The sequence below is a fragment of the Zalophus californianus genome, chromosome 4 (genome assembly GCF_009762305.2).
Source record: "Zalophus californianus isolate mZalCal1 chromosome 4, mZalCal1.pri.v2, whole genome shotgun sequence".
NCBI classification, from domain to species: domain Eukaryota; kingdom Metazoa; phylum Chordata; class Mammalia; order Carnivora; family Otariidae; genus Zalophus; species Zalophus californianus.
In genome coordinates, this window is record NC_045598.1 from 76,800,907 (window position 1) to 76,820,733 (window position 19,827).

At 35.7% G+C, this 19,827-nt stretch overlaps 1 protein-coding gene across 4 annotated transcripts in view; it reads left to right on the forward strand.

Annotated features, from left to right (window-relative positions):
* Window positions 1-16,871, forward strand: part of CDC7 (cell division cycle 7) — a 32,369-nt gene extending 15,498 nt beyond the window's left edge. The window contains exons 3-12 of one of the 4 annotated variants that reach the window (XM_027614633.1): window positions 1,107-1,190; window positions 2,945-3,080; window positions 6,373-6,466; window positions 6,548-6,690; window positions 7,648-7,900; window positions 8,519-8,614; window positions 9,387-9,565; window positions 10,389-10,471; window positions 12,692-12,841; window positions 15,140-16,871. In XM_027614633.1, the coding sequence (XP_027470434.1) occupies window positions 1,107-1,190; window positions 2,945-3,080; window positions 6,373-6,466; window positions 6,548-6,690; window positions 7,648-7,900; window positions 8,519-8,614; window positions 9,387-9,565; window positions 10,389-10,471; window positions 12,692-12,841; window positions 15,140-15,534 (1,613 nt within the window). In that variant the 3' untranslated portion in view covers window positions 15,535-16,871. The remainder of the gene's footprint in view (window positions 1-1,106; window positions 1,191-2,944; window positions 3,081-6,372; window positions 6,467-6,547; window positions 6,691-7,647; window positions 7,901-8,518; window positions 8,615-9,386; window positions 9,566-10,388; window positions 10,472-12,691; window positions 12,842-15,139) is intronic. The other 3 variants (XM_027614641.1, XM_027614646.1, XM_027614642.1) reach the window with 3 other exon arrangements.
* The last annotated feature ends 2,956 nt before the right edge of the window (window positions 16,872-19,827 follow it).

The window sequence follows — 19,827 nt, forward strand, 5'->3', positions numbered from 1 at the left end:
CTGGGAGCTCTGTTGCACTCAGGCACCCCTGGTCTTTGTTACCCCGAGGGTCCTGAGACCCCACTGTCCCAGCAAGTGTTCCAGCCCCCGTTTAGCCACTGGAGTGACGTCCCTCAGCGGAGCAGATTTCTAAAAGTTCTGATTTTGTACTTGGCTGCTCTATCACTTGCCAGTAGCAGCTAACGGAGGCCCCCTCCCCCACCATCTATCTTCCCGAATGTCGCCTTGGATTCACTTCTCCACACATCCTACCTTCCAGAAAGTGGTCGCTTTTCTGTTCAGAGAGTTGCTATTTTCTTCGATCTCCTGTTGAGTTCGTAGGTGTTCAGAATGGTTTGAGCCCTATCTAGCTGAATTCCTGGGACGAGACATAATTTAGGTCTCCTGCTCCTCCGCCATCTTGCCCCTCCCCCTCCAAAATCCAGTGACTCTTAATAAGTATGTAGTTTTCTTTTATATTCAGTAGTTTATCACAAACAGGTATTATTACCTCTCATTTTAACCATGTGTATTTTTGTAAAGAGCTTATATTTAAAAATAGCAATTTATCATATTTGCTCTCAAGGATAGAGGATACTATTGATAATTGGGACAATTCTTTAAAAGTATTTCTAACATTCCTGAGGACTTTAGTACTTTTCTGTTGGAAGATACACTATGAATATTCAATATATAAAACTTTCCCAAGCCTGTAAGATTTTGTGTCTTTAGGGGAGAGAAATAGTTTTAAAGAAGATTGCATTATGTCCTTGTCATGCCATCTAGTGATCGCAGGACAAATTGTTTATTTTTTCTAATTTAGCTTGTTTATTGTGTTGTACTCTATGCAGTCACAATGTATCTGCTAGTATGTAATTCCAGAATAATACCGATTTGATGTGTGTGATTCTGGGACTTACCAGTTTTATCTGTTTGTTCAAGAGGTGTGTGTGTGTTACAGCAATTTAATGGGATTTTAAGTATTTTTATCATGATTTGAGATTTATCATAGCAATTTTTTAATTTGTAATTTAATTACTCTTGTTTTAGAATTTATTTCGAGTTTATTTTAACTTAAAGTATAAAATATAGTCTCATTATAACTATAAATTATTCCTCCTTGATAGGTGTTAAAAAAGATATTGAGAAGCTTTATGAAGCTGTACCACAGCTTGGTAGTCTGTTTAAGATTAAGGACAAAATTGGAGAAGGTAATTTAGAGATAACTTTATAAGTTTCTTTTCCTTATATTTTCCTTTGTATAATCTTGATTTTCATTACTATTTCCTATTGAAAAGTATATCCTTTCTAAAATATTAAGACCATGGTCATTTTACTAATTATGACATCACGTTTTCTTTTTCCCCTGGAAAGAGTGAAAGAATAAGTATTTACAGTAAAATGAACAGTGCTATTTTAATCTTTATGCTGTTATACCATTAAAAGTATTGATATACTAATATACCATTAATAATTATTAAGAATGAGAAATTGTAAATTCATATGGAGGAATTTGATCAAGGGAAGTCAGGAAGTCAGCTCCTTTTCCTTTCTCCATTATAGTTAGGTAGAACTGTACATTGAAACATGTATGAAACCTAAGGTGGCAAAATAGATGAAAAGAAAGTGGTACAATATTTATAAAATAGTCAGTATTGGGGTGCCTGGGTGGCTCAGTTGGTTAAGTGTCCGACTCTTGGTTTCAGCTCAGGTCACGATCTCAGGGTCAAAGGATTGAGCCCTACATCGGGCTCCACACTCAGTGGGGAGTCTGCTTGAGATTCTCTTTTTTCCTCCCCCCACCCCCAATAAGTAAATTTTTTTAAAAAGATGGTCTGTGTTAACATAAATGTCATTGAGAGACTGGCAATCTTGTTGACTGAATGAAGGGTGAATTTATCAATTGTGAAGTGAATGAGAAGGTAAAAGATAATAGAAATTTTTGGTGGCTATATTGGGAAATGCCTAAATAGTTAAAAACAAAAAACCTTCCACTTACTTCATTGTTTGCTTTTTACAATGAAAAGCGTCAGACAAGAAAAGGCTGGGTCATTGGGGGCAGAAAAATTAGAAGATGAGATGATTTGGGATGTAAGAAGTAGATCTTTCCATCTTTTCCTTACCTTTTTTGTTTTTTAAGAAATTTTTAAAGAAGATTTTATTTACTTCAGAGAGAAAGAGCATGATCAGGGCAGAGGGGTAGAGGGAGAGGGAGAAGAAACTCCCTGCTGAGCAGGGTGCAGGACTGAATCCCAGTGTGTTCTGACTTAGTGTTCAAAACTCTGTTCTGGAATCCACTGGTGTCCTCCTAACAAATTGATAGCTATTCTTGGAGGGGGGAAGGAGGAGGAGGGTGTTCTATAGCTAAGTAAGTTGGAAAATGTAGTAGGTATAGCTCCCTTTTGGTTATTCGTGATGTACTTAAAACACATTAAAGCTCTGGAAAATTTTGTAGTAGAGAAATTTATCAATTTGTTTTAACTCAGTATTTCTCAAATTTAACTGGCCACTCTTTTATGGTTTCTGTTTAGTTTAATGCTGTTTAGTTTAATGCCTAGGTGTTTTTGTAGGGTTTTTTTCCCTGAAGACTATTAACATTTATGCTTCTAACAGACCTGTATCCAAGTCGTAAGAAAGTAATTTCAAATGACAGTATTATAGAAAAATACTTACTAGAATGGATTGTGACCATGGAAAAATTTTATTTTAACCCAGGCAAATAGATTTGCTGTAGAGCTTTGGTAAATTAATATACCCTTTAAAGAACTGAGAACAGTTAAGAATTTATTAAAAATTGAAAGTTCTATTTATAAATGTTGTTACTCTTTATGTTTACTATCATTAAATATATTAATGATTAGAATAATTTTATGGATTCCAAACAGTTTTTAGGTTCTATTTTAGCATTGTTTCATTGACATTTTTAAAAACCAAATATTGAAAAATCTAATAAATTGTTTTACAGGTACTTTTAGCTCTGTTTATTTGGCCACAGCACAGTTACAAGTAGGACCTGAAGAGAAAATTGCTCTAAAACACTTAATTCCAACAAGTCATCCTATAAGAATTGCAGCTGAACTTCAGTGCCTAACAGTGGCTGGGTAGGTAATTTAAAGATATTTTAATTGAACTGGCTGTGTATAATTTTTAAGATTTTTTTAAGGTATATCTAACAGGGATGATGAGGTTATCCATGAATTAAACATTTTTTAGTCAGGTGTTTGCAGTTTGGTAGCATTTTTCCTCTAACGTTGGGATGGTTAATTAAATTTATATTTTTAGAGTGGATTACCCTTGAGGCTCAGCTTGATTTCCTGTTCTCTTCCCACTTTTTCTAATCTTCCTGCCAAATCCTAAACCATGATCTAGATATTTTTTAAAATGTAGGGAATTCATATTTCATATCTCCTCAGCTATTGACAGCCTCATTTCATACTTCAATTTTGAACAACAGAAACATCTGTCATGTCTTTCTTATTGGTCTCTCTCTTCTGGGTCATTCCTGTCAACTAAGGTACATGATCTAGTATCTCTTATGCCCCTGTATTGCCATTCCTCTTCCAGCTGCTCCGTCAAGTCTTTGCTGCCCTTCCCCGCCAGACTTCCCAAAAATGATCTACATATACTGTTTTCACTTTCACACCATACCTTCACTACTCATAGTGTCTGCTGTCCTCTGTGCTAAACCGAAGCTACTTTAGATAGAGTCAACCATGACTTCTGTTTTGCCAGTTTTCTTTTTCTGTTCATATGAACATAGGCAGTGCGTAACATTGATTTGAACCATTGTCTTTTGACTTCGGTACTGCCACACACTCCTTGTTTTCTTTCTGCTTTATTTGGCTTTTCATTTTCAGTATCCTTTGGCCAGTTCTTCGTCTTCTACCTGACGTCTAAATGTTGGAGTGCCTGATCTTGGGCTTTCTTGCTCCAGACTCTTCTGTAGGTAGTATTTATTTCCATGTGGTTTTCAGTGTATGGTAGGGATTTCCATAAGTATGTATCTTGCCTCAGACCTCTTACCTGCAGATTTGTATATACCCACCTGCTGATTTGACATACCCACTTGAGCACCTAATAAATATCTCAAACATATTCTGTAAACTAAATTTTAATACTCCTTTGCCCAAAAACCCCTATTGCAACAGCCTGTTTTATCTGCTCATCTTGGCATCCATCATCAGGTCTTGGCCATTTTACCGCCAAAATATATCTAAAAATCCATCCATGTTTTTCTGTCTTCTCAACCACTACTTCAGACCGAGCCTAGATTGCTAAACTAGGCTGCTGCTTCTCTTTCTCCCTGAATCCCATTGTTACAAAACAGCCGGAATGATGTTTAAAGTATAAAAATTTGTGTGTGTGTGTGTGTGTGTATAATGTAAATTGTATACTATTAGTTCCATCCCTTAAAATCCTTCAGTGGTTTCCCAGTGTCCTTTGGGGGAAAAAAAAATCCAGCCTTATCAATACCACTCTCAGTGCCACTCTTCCTATCTCCCTCTCTCTGTGCTCTAATTTCTTTAGTTCCTCAGATTTGTCTCAAGCTTCCTCATCTTATTGTCACTACCCATACTGTTCCCCAGTGAGACCTCTGCCAGTCTTTGCATGCTGACCTCTCTTCTTTCTGATCTGAGCAAGAGATCAGACACTTCAAAGATGTCTTCTGAGGGGCACCCAGGTGGCTCAGTTAAGCATCTGATTCTTGATTTCACCTCGGGTCTTGATCTCAGGGTCCTGAGTTCAGGCCTCGAGTCAGGCTCCCCTCCAGGCCTGGAGCCTACTTAAAAACAAACAAAAACAAAGATGTCTTCTGAATTAAATTAGATTCACTTATTTGTTATTTTCACAGTACCTTTTGATCTCTTTCAAAACCCTTGTAATCTGTCATATGTTATTTTATTATCTGTTATTGCTCATTAGATAATAAACTCCATGAGGGCAGAAATCATGTTAATTTTAATTCACCTTCCCTTTCCTAATATCTAACATAATGTCTGCCACATAACTGCCCACTGAATATTTATTGGATGAATGGACAAGTCTATTTCTTCGTTTCACCCCCCTGTTTATTAGAGAAGACAAGACGATGAGATGGCCTCTCTAAGGCAGAATTACATATGTTCTAGTCACTTGGATAAAATTGTTTTTCCATATTTTAAATATTTTCTCTACCATTTTTCCTTTCCATATACTCCAAAAAAGTGCATGCTAAAAAAAAAAAAAAATCTTTATCTGATCTTGCTTCCTTTCTAGCTCCCACACTGGTTTTTCTTCTTTGCCAGATATTTCAGGCAAATTGAGTGTTCTGCTTCCGTTGTATCCTGTTTTCCCTCCTTAAGTCCTGTTTGGCCTCTTCCTTTCCACTTAAATTGCTTTCTGAAAAATTACCAGTTAATTCCTTTTTGCCAAACTAAAAGACTTCCCTCAGTCCTTAGTCTCATGACCTTCATACTGATTACTACCTTCCTTTAAAACTCATCATCTGGGTGACATCCCTTTCTGGGCTTTCTGCCTCTTCTTCCTTATTTTGCCCTCCAACTTGAGACTTTTCCAAAACTCAAGTTTTCTCTCAAATCATTTTCAGAGCTTTAGGTATCACTTCTCAAGTACTGTCACTGACCTCTCACTTCTCACATAAGATGTAATTTTGTATCTAGAAATTTTTATCAAAATGTCTTATTTTTCAATGCTTCTTTTCCTGATTTCTCCACATATTTTGTTGGTATCCATGTTGTTTTACTAATTGGGCTCAAAACTATGGAAGTCAGCTTTACCCTGTTTTCCTCATCTTTTATGATGCAGTATAGCATAGCAATTTAGAGCACAGATATAGAGCAGACTATCCAGATTCAAATCCTGTCTCCATGACTTACTAGGTTAGTGTCTTTGGGAACATTCCTGAACTTCTCTGTGCCTCAGTTTCCTTATCGGTACAAAAGGGGGAGGAAATAATGGCATTGTCCTGATAGAGCTGTTGTGAGGATTAAGTGAATTAGTTAATAAATGTAAAGTGCTTACTTAGATCAAAGCTTGGCATATAGTGAATGCTCAATAAATGTTAGCTGTTATTTTTTAATTAACTTATTTATTGTTATTTTATTGGCTAAGGCTTGTTAATTCATTCTTGTTATTCATGTTGTCTTTCTCATTCTGTCATTTCCCCAATTTAAAACTATAATTATCTCATGTTTGAATTATTATAGTAACCTCATAACTGGTGCTTTCTTTTTTAAACTTTATCGTGTACAGGTCAAACATGTATACTATCTTACAAGTTGGTTTTAAGTAGTTTTTTATGCATTGCTAAAACTTCATTTTTAAAGAAACTGAGCACAAAATTTCAATTCATTTGACCTTTCCTCTAAAGTTCATTATGCATTTTTCCACTAGGGGGCAAGACAATGTCATGGGAGTTAAATACTGCTTTAGGAAAAATGATCATGTGGTTATTGCTATGCCATATCTGGAGCATGAGTCCTTTTTGGTAGGTGTTAATACTTCCTGAATTTTTATTGGCTAAATAATTGAAAACAATTTTATGACCTTATTCATAATTTTATTTTAGGACATTTTGAATTCTCTTTCCTTTCAAGAAGTACGGGAATATATGTTTAATCTGTTCAAAGCTTTGAAACGCATTCATCAGTTTGGTATTGTTCACCGTGATGTTAAACCCAGCAATTTTTTATATAATAGGCGCCTGAAAAAGTAAGTATGAAAAATTACCAGAAAATAACTACAGTTGAAAGAATTTGTGCTATGGGGTTCATCTCAGAGATACAGAACATTCTGCAGCAGCCATGCACAGATTTTTTTTTGTTTCAAATTTTCATTGTGGTTGGGGAATGGAAATACAGTGAAACAAAAGATAAAATTTTATTGGTAAAGCAGTGTACATCATTGGATATACCATGGTTCAGTGGAAATATCACTTAGCTAAAAGAAACTTAGAAAAGGTCTCGGCCTTTTTGACCTTCACATTGCTCTTATCTCTGGGCTTCATTTTTCTTTTTGAGTAAAGGAGAGGATTGCCCACATGATAGCCAATTTCCTGTTTCAACACTAAAGTTGTGTTTTTATGTATATTTATATCGTATATGTTTATATGTGTGTGTGTGTGTGTTATACAGATAGAGGCATTGTAAGCTGAAAACCTAACTTTAATACTGTTCAGTATACAATCGGTCACACTGAGGATGTTAGGGAGTATAGAATTATAACTTCTTTTCTTGAATTTTATACTTCTGACTTGTCTTTTTAATTTTCTTTAAATCAAATTTTAAACCCATGATTTTAATTAAATTTTTTAAGCTTGTTTAGTTAAAAATTATCTACTGTGATGCCATCTCTGCCATTGTAAGAGAACAAAGGATTGGGCTTCTATCCTGCAGTCCTTGTCTGCGTTGTTAGCACAGGCCATTGGAGAAAGGGCAGAAAGATTTTTGTGTGTGTATGGGATGTATCATTTTTTAATTTTCAAGCCTAGTTAGCTACTAAATCATTACCTTGTCTATAAACTCATTTTTCTTGTCTTTTTTCAAGAATGTTATAAATTCTTAATTGATCCCGTAAGAATTAACTTTTGTATGAATATGACTTGAGCATATTGTTATTAAGCTTTAGTTGTTACACAGAAGTAAAAATGCTTACTTTTGTCTGTCTTAGGTATGCATTGGTAGACTTTGGTTTGGCCCAAGGAACCCATGATACGAAAATAGAGCTTCTCAAATTTGTCCAGTCTGAAGCTCAGCAGGAAAGTTGTTCACAAAATAAATCCCATGTAATCACAGGAAACAAGATTTCATTGAGTGGCCCAGCAGCACCTAAGGAGTTGGATCAGCAGCCCACCATGAAAACTTCTGTTAAAAGGCCCTACGCACATGCACAAAGTCAGATTAAACAAGGAAAAGATGGAAAGGTTCTACCTCTTTTATTTCTTAAATACTAATAAGGTTTTAGAAATGTACTTCCTCATCCAACAGAGGGAGATATAATACCAGGATAATACTTGCAATTAAAAAAATTATTTTTACATTTGTTACATATCAAATGGATTAGATTCCACTAAGATTTATAATGGATTGTTTTACCATTTCAAAACTGAAATTACTCGGTAGATTTATAATGTGTCTGTCATTACGTTATGTAACAAATATGGAAAATAACAAATTTTCCCTGCATGTTCTCAAGTTCAGATTAATTATCCTTTTTAAAAGAAAACATTAGTTATAGGGGAAAAATTCTGAAGTGTCTATCTCCATTTTAGCTGCACAGCAAAAATGTAACATCCATGCAGGTGGTTTTTAAATTCTTTAGTTATATATTATTTGTGGATTATGATTAACATTGTATGGGTGTTAAGAGTTCTGTCTAGACTATTCTCTCCTTTCACAGAAGTGTTTTGGTGCCTGAGAATGACTTGGATGCAGCTGTTTTTGTTTCATGTCACTTAACTCTTTCAAAACTGGCAGAGTACGGCTGGCAGAAAGTGTTACAGATATAATCCTTATTTTCCTTGTTTTTGTTGGTATTGTAGGAGGGATCTGTAGGCCTTTCTGTCCAGCGCTCTGTTTTTGGAGAAAGAAATTTCAATATACACAGCTCCATTTCACATGAGAGCCCTGCAGTGAAAGTAAGTAATGTAGCTTCATAGTGCAATCATCAGTCAGTCGTACACTGAAGAGAATTTAGGGATTGGTAGACTAGTATTTATTATCACTAAGTTTTTAAAAGTAGAGTTTTGCTGTGGCAGACGGTATTAACTGCTTTGAGCATCTTGTCAACAATTTTCTCCAGTTTTTTTCCTGAACTTTTCTGGTGGAATTTTTCATCATTTTTGGTTAGTTGACTGTTGTTGCTCTTTTCTAAAGGAACATTTAGAACATTAAGGCCTTTTCTCTCATTGGCTAGAATGTGAGCTCCAAATAACTAACACATTTCTGACACACAGGTGATAGTGTAAAGATGTTTGTAACGTTTACGAAATTGTAATCAATGTTAAATGGTTTTAAATTGACTTATGATATCCTGTAACAGCTAGATAGCATGAGCAACAAATTAAAACTGATTTTAGCCAATGTAATTGTGCAGTTTACAGTTCTGAAATGGAGTTAGACACTAGAACGTAACTATGTTATACTTCTGTAACATAAATCAGGAAAAGTTCTGATAAAGTGTAAGTCAAGTATTTACCAATTGAGGACTATTTAGTAAATTTTAAAATGTTTATTCAACAGGAAAACTTAAAAAGATCTTAAATAATAGACAACTGTTTACTTAAAATCCAGCAGCACATTCGGCAGTTTTAAAAGTTATGTTTCTACTGTTAACGTTTTGCCATACTAGCATTTGAAGGTATCATGTTAAATATTATGAAAATAGGAAATATGACTTTTCTTTTACAGCTTATGAAGCAGTCAAAGACTGGGGATGTACTATCTAGAAAGTTAGCAACAAAAAAGAAGGCTATTTCTACAAAAGTTATGAATAGTGGTGTGATGAGGAAAACTGCCAGTTCTTGCTCAGCTAGCCTGACCTGTGACTGTTATGCAACAGATAAAGTTTGCAGTATTTGCCTTTCAAGGTAATGTGTTCTGATGGTGCTATAAAATCACCAGCATGCTGCCAGACAAGATTAGAAATTGCATTGATTTTGGTGGGTAATTGATTTAGTGTGAGGAAAGAAACAATACAGACGCTGATGTCAGGAGAGGTACCTTGAAGAGCAAATGATAACTATTGTCATGTATTGTTCATTTGACATTTATATGCTCTTTGAAAAACACATTTGCTCTTATATGCAAATAATTTTGGTGGGGGTAGGGGAGTTTTTTTGGAACCTTAGAATCACACATTTTGTTTTCTGATTTAATCTTTTCTTTCTTTATTTCCACCTATGTAGAATAACCAGAACCAAATAATAGTGTCTTTCTCACTCCCACTTCCTACTCTTAGCCCCATAAATTCCTCCCTTTCTTTCAAAAGTTGCATGAGCTTTCATGAACCTCTCCTAACCCAAATATATGAGAATAAGTATATCAGAAACTAACTTCATGATATCACTCCAAACAGACATGAATTTTTATACCTCTGAATTCTGTTGTATTCAATTCTGTTGTATTACATTTTTCTGTTAGGGTCCTTATCATCTACTACCTATTTTTATACCTGGAAGTTACCTTAAAATTTTTCTGGAATAAGGCCTGGTTATTTGTGGGTAGAGGGGGGAGGGACCAGTAGAAACAAAAATCTAGGATTTTCATCACACTGGATTATCATTTGCTTTATAAATAACATTTATATAGATATCAAGACAGAATTTACTATGAAATAGATCAATAAGTGTTACTTTGTGGTTTTAAATAAACTTTAACATAACTAGAAAAATCTTATTTCATCATCATAAGGCGGCAACAGGTAGCCCCTAGGGCAGGTACACCGGGATTCAGAGCACCAGAGGTTTTGACAAAGTGCCCCAATCAAACTACAGGTATGTTGCACTACAAATACAGAACTCAATTAGAATTGGTTATCCCAGGTATATTTTATTTTATGATCTTTATGTTTTACTAATATTAGTGTTTTTCTGCTTTTAATAAATTATATAAGTGGTTGTAGCAGTGTGGCAGTCCCATTTTTGAGATCATGCTATTAATGAAAATTTCTACTCCTAGTGTTGCTTTTTTTTTTTTTTAACAAATTTTTTCCTGTAGATTACATCTTGCTTATCTATTTACAAGATGATTTTTGCCAGGAATTTTGTTTTGGAAGAAAAATTGTGTTTAGTAGTCTTTGCTAACTTGAGACTTGGCAGCTTTTTATCTGTTCGCCCAATACTCCAAAAGTCTTCTGTGATGCACTTGTGTGTTTGATTAAAATTATTTTTTGTTACTGTGAACATAATACAGTAACATTCAAGAGTTTTAAAAAAGGAAAAGGTTTATAATCTACAAAAGTTATCATGGAGCCAAAACCCAGGAAAAGTCTTGAGTAAATGAATCTTACCATTCGCTTGGATTATGGACTTCAAAGAAATACATTCACCCATTGTGTATATTCTAACTTGCTAATGATACAAAAAAATGAATGAAAGTATCTGCATACTGTCCAAATAATAAAAACCTGTGGAGGATGGTTATAAATCTTTATACAAGGTATTTTAGGGATACCTAACTATTCTTACCTGAAGGGAGTATGGAAGGAAATTTACAGAAGAGGGAACCTCTTGAGAAGAGATGTAAATTGGAGTGGGTGGTTGGCATTGATAAATGAGCAGAGGATCTCAAGAAACAGAATGGTCTAGTCACATAGGAAACAGGAAGTTTAGTGTTGCTAGAATGTAAGATGGAAGTGAAGGAATGGTGAGAAATAAACCTGGTAATAGGTAGACAAGTCAAATCACACATGTTAAACAGCTTGGGCTGTATCCTGTAAGTGTTGGAAAGTTATTCAAGGGAAAGACATGGTATTAATTATGTTCTAACTGGATCATGCTGGCAGGTATACAGAGTGGATAGGTTTTGGAGAGTGGTGGCTTACAGTGGTCCAAGTGAGATGCTGAAAGCCTGAATGAGGGCATCATTAATAGGAATGAAAAGAGGTGAAGGATTGGAAAGGTAGCACTTGGTAGATAATTGGGTGTGGGATTTGGGTTTGGGGTGGTGAAGGAAAAGGCACCCAGGAGTTTATCAGATTTCTAGCTTAGGGGACTTGAATGGGTGTCATTCACAAAGGTGGAGAATAAATAACTGGTTTACAAGGAAAGATAAGGTGGATTGGGGCATAATTGGCTTGAGATATTTGTGAGACACAGAGATGTCCAACAGAATAAAAGTCAAGCTCAGGGAAGTCTGGGCTGGAAATACAGTTGAATGTCATCAGTACAGAAAAGATCGTTAAAGCCATGAGGTAGATGGATCCAGTCAGGGAGAGTATACAGGGGAAGAAGAAGTTGGAACTCTGAGGAACCTCAGCCTTAAGGCTTGGAGAGAATGTCGAAGGAGGAAGCAGATGTACTGAGGGAACGAAGAAAGGCAGGTGATACAAATCCAAGGGAATAGAGAGCAAATAACTTGGACTTACTAGGAGGTCAACAATTAGGAGAGAAGATGTCCCTAAAAGAAAAAAATAGTTTCTTAACGTGAGCCTGGGCTGGTATTAATGTTAACTGCCAGAATTCTAGAGATTAAAGTTTCTATAGCAGAAGTTAGGGTTAGCACCTGGCTGAAGAAAAGCTTCTGATGTTCAGTACTTTTCACTAAAATAAACCACTTTCACTATGGTGGGTAATTCTTGAGGAGCATCCAGATTTTTCCCACATAGCTATTTTTGGATTTCTTTTGATCTTATAAAATACATATCTACTTATTGTTTTCTAATGATGAAATATCCTTTAAACTTACTAACATGTTGCTTAAGAAAGAAGACATTGTATTTTGTATTAAGAATGTTGGACCAGGATTTCTCAGTCCTGATGTCACACTATAGCATCTGAGGAACTTAAAAAAAATACTGATGCCTGAGCCATACTCCAGAACAATTAAGTCAGAATCTCTGAGGGAGTGGGCCTGGGCATCAGAATTTTTGTAAGGCTCAAGATAATTTGCACAGCAAAAGTTGAGAACTATGGATGTAACATTGATATAAACTGACTATTGGTGATAAAATTACAGATTTGGGATTTTTTTTTAAAGTTTGTTTTCTGTTACAGCAATTGACATGTGGTCTGCAGGTGTCATATTCCTCTCTTTGCTTAGTGGGCGATACCCATTCTATAAAGCAAGTGATGATTTAACTGCTTTGGCTCAAATTATGACAATTCGTGGATCCAGGGAAACTATCCAAGCTGCTAAAACTTTTGGTAAGCAGTTTTATTTCCTAGAACAAAACAAATGCCTTTATTATCTCCTATAAATCAAATTATTATGAAATTCTCTTTACAAATAAACATATTCTGTGTTCGTAAAATTCTCTGATGTTAGGTACAAAATTTCTCTGTTGCTCTAAAGTTAATTGCATTGTGTAAGAAAATAATTTATCACTTTTCTTCTATATAATCATTTAATCTTACCAAGCACAAAGTGCTATTTAAATATTTAAAATTCAACTTTATAATCTTAAAATAAGGAATAACTCCCTGTAGTTATCGTTTGACTTTATTATATAAATATTTTTAATAGTATGTTTTAAATTGTTATATTTTTTAAGTATCAGGTGTTCTTGGGCCTGCCTTAAGTGATCTTAGTCTGTACCAACAATAAACAGTTAATTATGATACAGCATAATAAGGACTATTGTAGGGAAGATAATAAAATGTGTGTTAGTTGTTAGATTCCTTAGGATTAGGGTAGCAAAGAGGAGAAATGAGCAGAACACCTTTGCTGATGGAGTTATTATTGTAAGCATATATTGGACATGGGAAATCATCTCCTAAGCTATCCAAGTTCTTACACTTCCAAGACTGGGATATGCAGTTTACTTCATAGGGCACCTGAGAATTATCTCAGCCTTGTTCTGGCCAATGACTTGAAATCAAATACCTTGTATTTATTCTCCACATACAATTATAGTTAATGTTTTCCAAAGTGGGTGGCTGTGATTGAGTCAGTATGCTAGCACATGATATAGAACACCCGTGTGGGACAAAATTTCAGGCAGCCCGCTTCAAAAGTAGCTGGGCTGCTTTGTGCCCAGCCCCAGGATCAGTGGGTCTTCCATCAGGGGTCCAGATCAAAATTATCTGAGGAACTTAAAAAAATACGTATGCTTTCTCACCCCACTCCTTCCTGGAAAATAAGATTCAGAAAAATATGATAGATAGGAAGGTCCAGGCTTGTTTGAAAAAACAAGTGATTTTGACCAAGAACAACTTCTAAGAACCACTGCAAAAATGATTGCCCCTTATTTAGACACCACTGCTACGGTCCAATCCCATCAGAAAAACTTGGTGGTGGTTGTGAAGAAAGCTTTGTGATAGAGGCTTACCAAAAAGTGTTTCTGCAGCAAAGTCAATCCACAACTTGTAGCTTTCTTGCACCTACTATAAGAAAATTTTATCTGAGGTAATACGGTGAAATAGTACACACATATAAAGGGAAAGTGACAATAAATGGAAGGCAAGATTGAGATCTTGGAAATTATATTCCTAGACATTCTTACACATATTTATTCTCAACTGATTGAGAAAACTTTTCATCTGTTGTTGAATAACTTGCTGAGAACTTCATGAACATGAAGTTTATCAGAGAATGAACACCAAAACATTTTGTTGAAGAGCTTAAATCTCCCCTATCTGTAGTCAAAGTTACAGTGAGGATCAACAATGGAAGCACAACATGCAACACAAAAACATTCTAGGGTAAGTGTCAGGATAGTAGGCAAGGGCTTTTAAAGGTTTATCATTGTAATGCTTGTTCTATTAGAAAAATAATAATGCCAGGTAGTACTTGTCTCAGTTTTATTAGTAGGACTTGTTCAGCTGTTTCAGTCATATCTTACTGTAACTTTGGGCTGAATACAGAAGGACTCAAAACTTCAGTAGTCACAGTTCTCCTTTAAGACCCAAAGAAATAGCTTGCTTGGGATTAGCAGTGGGAGTACTTTTACTTCTGTTGTGTATAACTTACCTCACTGTCCTCAACTCATAGAGCTGGCCCCACTGTGGATTGTCATCAAGTACTTGTTGAGTTCTGTCAAAGAAATTCAGAAAAACCTTGAGCTAAAACAAATGCCTGACATGGTCTGTAACAAAATTTTTTAAAGATTTATTTATTTGAGAGAGTGGGGGGAGGGGCAGGGGGAGAGAAGTTCAAGCAGACTCCAGCTGAACAGGGAACCCCACATGGGGCTCAATCCTAGGACCCTAAGATCATGACCTGAGCTGAAGTCACATCTTAACCGACCGAGCCACCCAGGCGCCCCCACATTTCTGTTTAATAAGGAAATATAAGGCCAAGATAATACACTACTGCCTGTTTGTGTGCTTTCTACTTACTACTATATAGTACAAAACAGAACTTAAATATTAGCATGTGGTGCTCTGTCTCACACACAGTATAAATATATCTACGAAGTGCATGGTTGGACTTGCATCGTTCTTATGAGAGAGGCTTCTGATATATTCAGATAATATAAAATACATGTATTTTTTCCTTTTTAGGCAAATCAGTATTGTGTAGCAAAGAAGTCCCAGCACAAGACTTGAGAAAACTCTGTGAGAAGCTCAGAGGTATTGATTCTAACACTCCCAAATTAACAAGTGATATACAGGGACTTGCTTCTCGTGACCCAACTTTTTCCGAGAAGATTGACCATAAAGCTTCTCACCTTATACAAACACCTCAAGCACAGCACTCAGGGAATTCCTTGTATAAAGGGAACATTAATGGTTGTGGGGGTAGTTTGAATACGGACACTACCAATTTAGAAGGCTGGAATGAGGTACCTGATGAAGCTTACGACCTGCTTGATAAACTTCTAGATCTAAATCCAGCTTCAAGAATAACAGCAGAAGAGGCTTTGTTGCACCCTTTTTTTAAAGATGTAAGCTTGTGATTATCGTTCTTCATGTAATGTTTGCTGTTTTGTGTTATGAGGGGGTGAAAAAGAGTTCTTTGTAATAGCTGTAACTTTTTGATTGGAGACCAGGGCAAGCAGGATGAATAATTTATTTTAAAATTTTAGTATTTGCTCTTTGGCAGATTCTAAAATATGGATTACTTAAAATGCCTGGGTAGTTCTTTGGGCTAACTACGTGATCTTTGAGTTAGATCTACCCAAGTAGAATCAGATCTTTAGCTTCCCTAATTACTTCTCACTGCCATACACAGAAAAAGCAGCTGTTTCAGCCTAGTACATAGGAGTTTCAGGTGTAAGTCTTAAAATTAATGGATGTGATCAGGACTAAGTGAGTCAAAAGATGTTAGTGGTTTCTTTAAACTGTGACCTATGTCTACTTCTGGAAAACTCAACCTGGTGCTGGTGCTCTAACCATTCTGTAGGTAAAGGAGATCATTTCCTCTTCTAGAGGCATATATTATACTTCCGAACACTAAATTAATGAGAGAATGTTGGGGGTAATATCACTTAAAACTGAATTTATCCATTTTTCAAAGTATTTGTTAAAGCATATTTTGTGTGAATTGCCATGTTTTTCTTAATGGTTTCTCTCTTGATTTTTCCACTTTCTCTTTCCCCACCTGACACATTCTCCTTGGAAATAATATGGTGCTTTCCACAAAGTTTCTGGGGTCTTTGTTAACTATTGCATGTGTATACAGTTGGGAACTCACTGCGTACACTGGTTGTTTAAAGGGAAGCTGCAGAGCCAAGGTGAATACTGAAGGTCCAAAATACTTTTCTTTTTCTCGCTGTCTTAGGTGTAATTAGGTTGCTGGCTAAAAGGAAAAATAAATACAACCTTGAGAATATTGTTGGAGATTTTTTTCCTCTGCATAGTGTGATTGAGATCTCTACATCCTGTTATAACTAAATTGGTCCTGCTCAGAGAAGGTTGATTACTAGAGACTTGGGTGTGTTGGGAAGAGAGATGAGTGGGTAAAGTAGAAGAGGACCAGAGATGGAGACTTATATATTACTACATTCCAAAATGATAAATATCATTGACAATATATCTAACTCTTTCTGTGGGAGGTAAGTCTAGGGATATGGGTCTGCTGAGAAGTTTCCCGGTGAGTAGGTTAGTAGGGTTACAGTATAGAAACAGCCTAAGGACATAAAACATACATTGTCACTTTGTGCATTCGAGTCGGTGTGTCTGCCCACCCTATTTGGTAAGCATAGTACATACAGAAACCACCACCGCTGACGGGCTCTGTCTCCTCATACCGTAAGCTTTAAAAACAACAAAACTTGAATGTTCTTGAATTTGTATGTTTAATAAAGTTATTCTTTTATATTTTTTATGTCCGACTACTCATTTGAAAAATACCCTTTAAAAAAAAAAGTATTGATCACTGGAAATATTTTCCTTCTGAGATTGATGAATGCTCTCTCCAGCAAATAGTAGGCAGATGGACAAAAATTGACCTGGCTCAACACATATGTGAAAGATGGAAGCAGATTTTTGTTATAGAAAGGTGCTCATTGACCTCATCTATAGGAAATTTATAACATAGTAAAGCAGTAAGTCATCTCAGTAATGAAGTCTTAGCTAAAAAAAAAAATGTCATGGTGTGATTTCACAATCAAGTTAACATATTCTAAGAAAATTAACAGGAAGAAAATTTAACTACCAAAAGTACAGGGCAGGAGATGTTCTCGAAGAAAGTTTAATATTCAGGGTTGTAGTTTCAAGTTTTTGTTAATACCACAGTTAGAAGAGAACTTGGCTGATATGCAAGGGGAGGTGGGAGGTAAAGGGAGCCACTGTTTTAAAAGCCATCCAGTGATGTAAATTAGTTCTCAGGGAATTTCAATCCCACTAGAGAATGTTGGGTGCTATATAGATAGAAATTAGGTGCTTCTGTACGCATATTCAAGTTTTTCAGCCTTCTAAATAATGGCATATATCAGCCTAAAAGATTTTAGTCAAAATAGTCATTTTTAGGGAAAGATGAAGAAGGTAACTAGTTAATGCCATTTCCTATTATTATGGAAGTTCCCAGAATATTCAGCTATTTTTCATTGTCAGCTTTTTAAAATTCTTACTGCTCAGACTCTTGAGATAAAACTGTTAAGGGTGTTTTCATTTATAATAAGCCTTAGACATTTAGAACTATTAATATAACAAGCTTCAAGTATTGGTTTTCGAAACAGGCTGAAGCTCTGTAGCATTTTTAATGAAACTTTTCCTTATATGGAGATGATTATGGTTGTCTTAATGGCCTAAATAAAAATGTGGCTCAAGAATGATTATTCCAAAGAATTAAACTCTGTTTCAAAATCTGAACAAAAGTCATCAAGTGATGTTAATCTCATGTTTCTGGCATCAGCATTTTAGGAACAAAATGGTGTTACAGATGTCAGAATATTGATTGCGTAAAATCTTGAAATCCACAAGACACGTAGGCTTAGGTCTTAGTAATTTCTGCTGTTTATGTAATTTCAGCCCTGCGCGTCACCGAAAAGTTATTTATCTTAAGAAACTGTGGCCAAATTTGGCGGGTAATGCTGTCTGCCAGTGTCTGCAGATGTATTGTTTCCGCCTACATTGTGCGTGCTGTGGTCTTTAAAGAATACTACCTAACACTAGGCAGAAATGTCAACTCCCTGTTCAGATATTTTCCTTTGTTCTTAGAACTGAGGTTGCCATTTCCTAATTTTGTCAAATTTTGTGTTTGAACTGTCTTCCTTTCTTGAAAGGTGTACATTATCACCCATGTAGTAGATAAGTAATCAGAAGTAGTTAATGCTGTGTCAAATTACAGTAAGATTTTCAACAAAGTAACCACAAAGGTCAGTGTTAAGGCAAATGTTTACTAAATAATGACATTTTAGATATTTGAAACGAAAAGGCTCTGATCTTAGGAAAGCAGTTGCAGGTTGGGTGAGAAAATTAAAAAATGAAGTCAGAAAAGTGATGGCAAAATAGTTCAAGCTTAATGTGACCTGCTCAATTTTTTTTCTCAATAGAAGAAAATGAATTAAAAGAATTGCCCTTGACCACTGTTTTGAGTGCTTTTAAAAAATTAATGTCTGACAAATAAAATCTTTAAAAAAAAAAGGTCTGGTAAGGAATTCAAAAGGTTAAGCAAAAATCTTATTGGGGGAGTGTGTACATAGCTTTTATAAGGCAAGGAAGATGACTAGAAAACAGTTGTAAATGGTTTAGAATTCTGATTTAAGCATGCACCGTATGCAAATGCCCATTTAAATTTAACACACCATCCCAGCCCTTAAGGGGATTCCATCTTGGACCCTACTGAAGCAATTCTTCGAGGAGAGTAACAGTTTAGCGCTAGGAAAATCTTATGAAGGAAAATAGAGAATAACTTACAGATTCATCTCTAATTCTAGATGTAGAGAAGGCAAGTGTCACTCCCTCTAGTAAGAAACCAAGATGAACCAAGGGATAGGCTTTTGAGATCCTGAAATCAGTAATAACCTATCAGCTGGGGAATGAGTGGCACAAATCAGAAAATGGAAGAGCCACCCTGATAGGTTTTTTGTTTTTTTTTTTAAGATTTAGCATGCGTGAGTGGGGGATGGGTGAGCAGAGGCAGAGAAACCCAAGTAGACTCCATGCAGAGTGCAGAGCCCGAATCAGGGCTTGACTCACAACACTGAGATCATGACCTGAGCCGAAATCAAGAGTTGGGCCCTCAACTGACTGAGCCACCCAGGCTCCCCAGCACCTGATAATTTCTTTCTAATCAGAATTTTTGTACATATTCCTTAACCTACATTCTATTGATGATGTTTTTATAGGTGTATATTTAATTATGTACTCACCCTTTGTATAAATTCCTTCTGTAACTTCTCTGAAGATTAGAAATGACTCCAACTCGGACAAGATTAAGACAGTAAATCAGAAGCAGATGTATGGCTGTGTAGCCTCACTTTGTTATTTTAGCTCTGTCCATAAGCAAAAGGAGCAGGGGGCTGGGGAATCTAGCCACCACCAAATTTTTCTAGATACTTTAATACTTTTTTACCCAGAAGTTTATTTCTTCTGGCATGTTGCTGGTCTTCCTACACTCAAATATTCTGATTAAAAACAAAACCAGCCCCACTGTATGTACGTGTATATATATATGAGTAATCTTTGGACAAGTATGAGCAATGCTCCTTTACACTTTTCCCCCAAGGTTTGTGAAATGAATGCCTGGTGTTCTGTGAGTGTCCTGTCATTTTAATTTCTTATTTTGAAACTCCACAGATAAATGG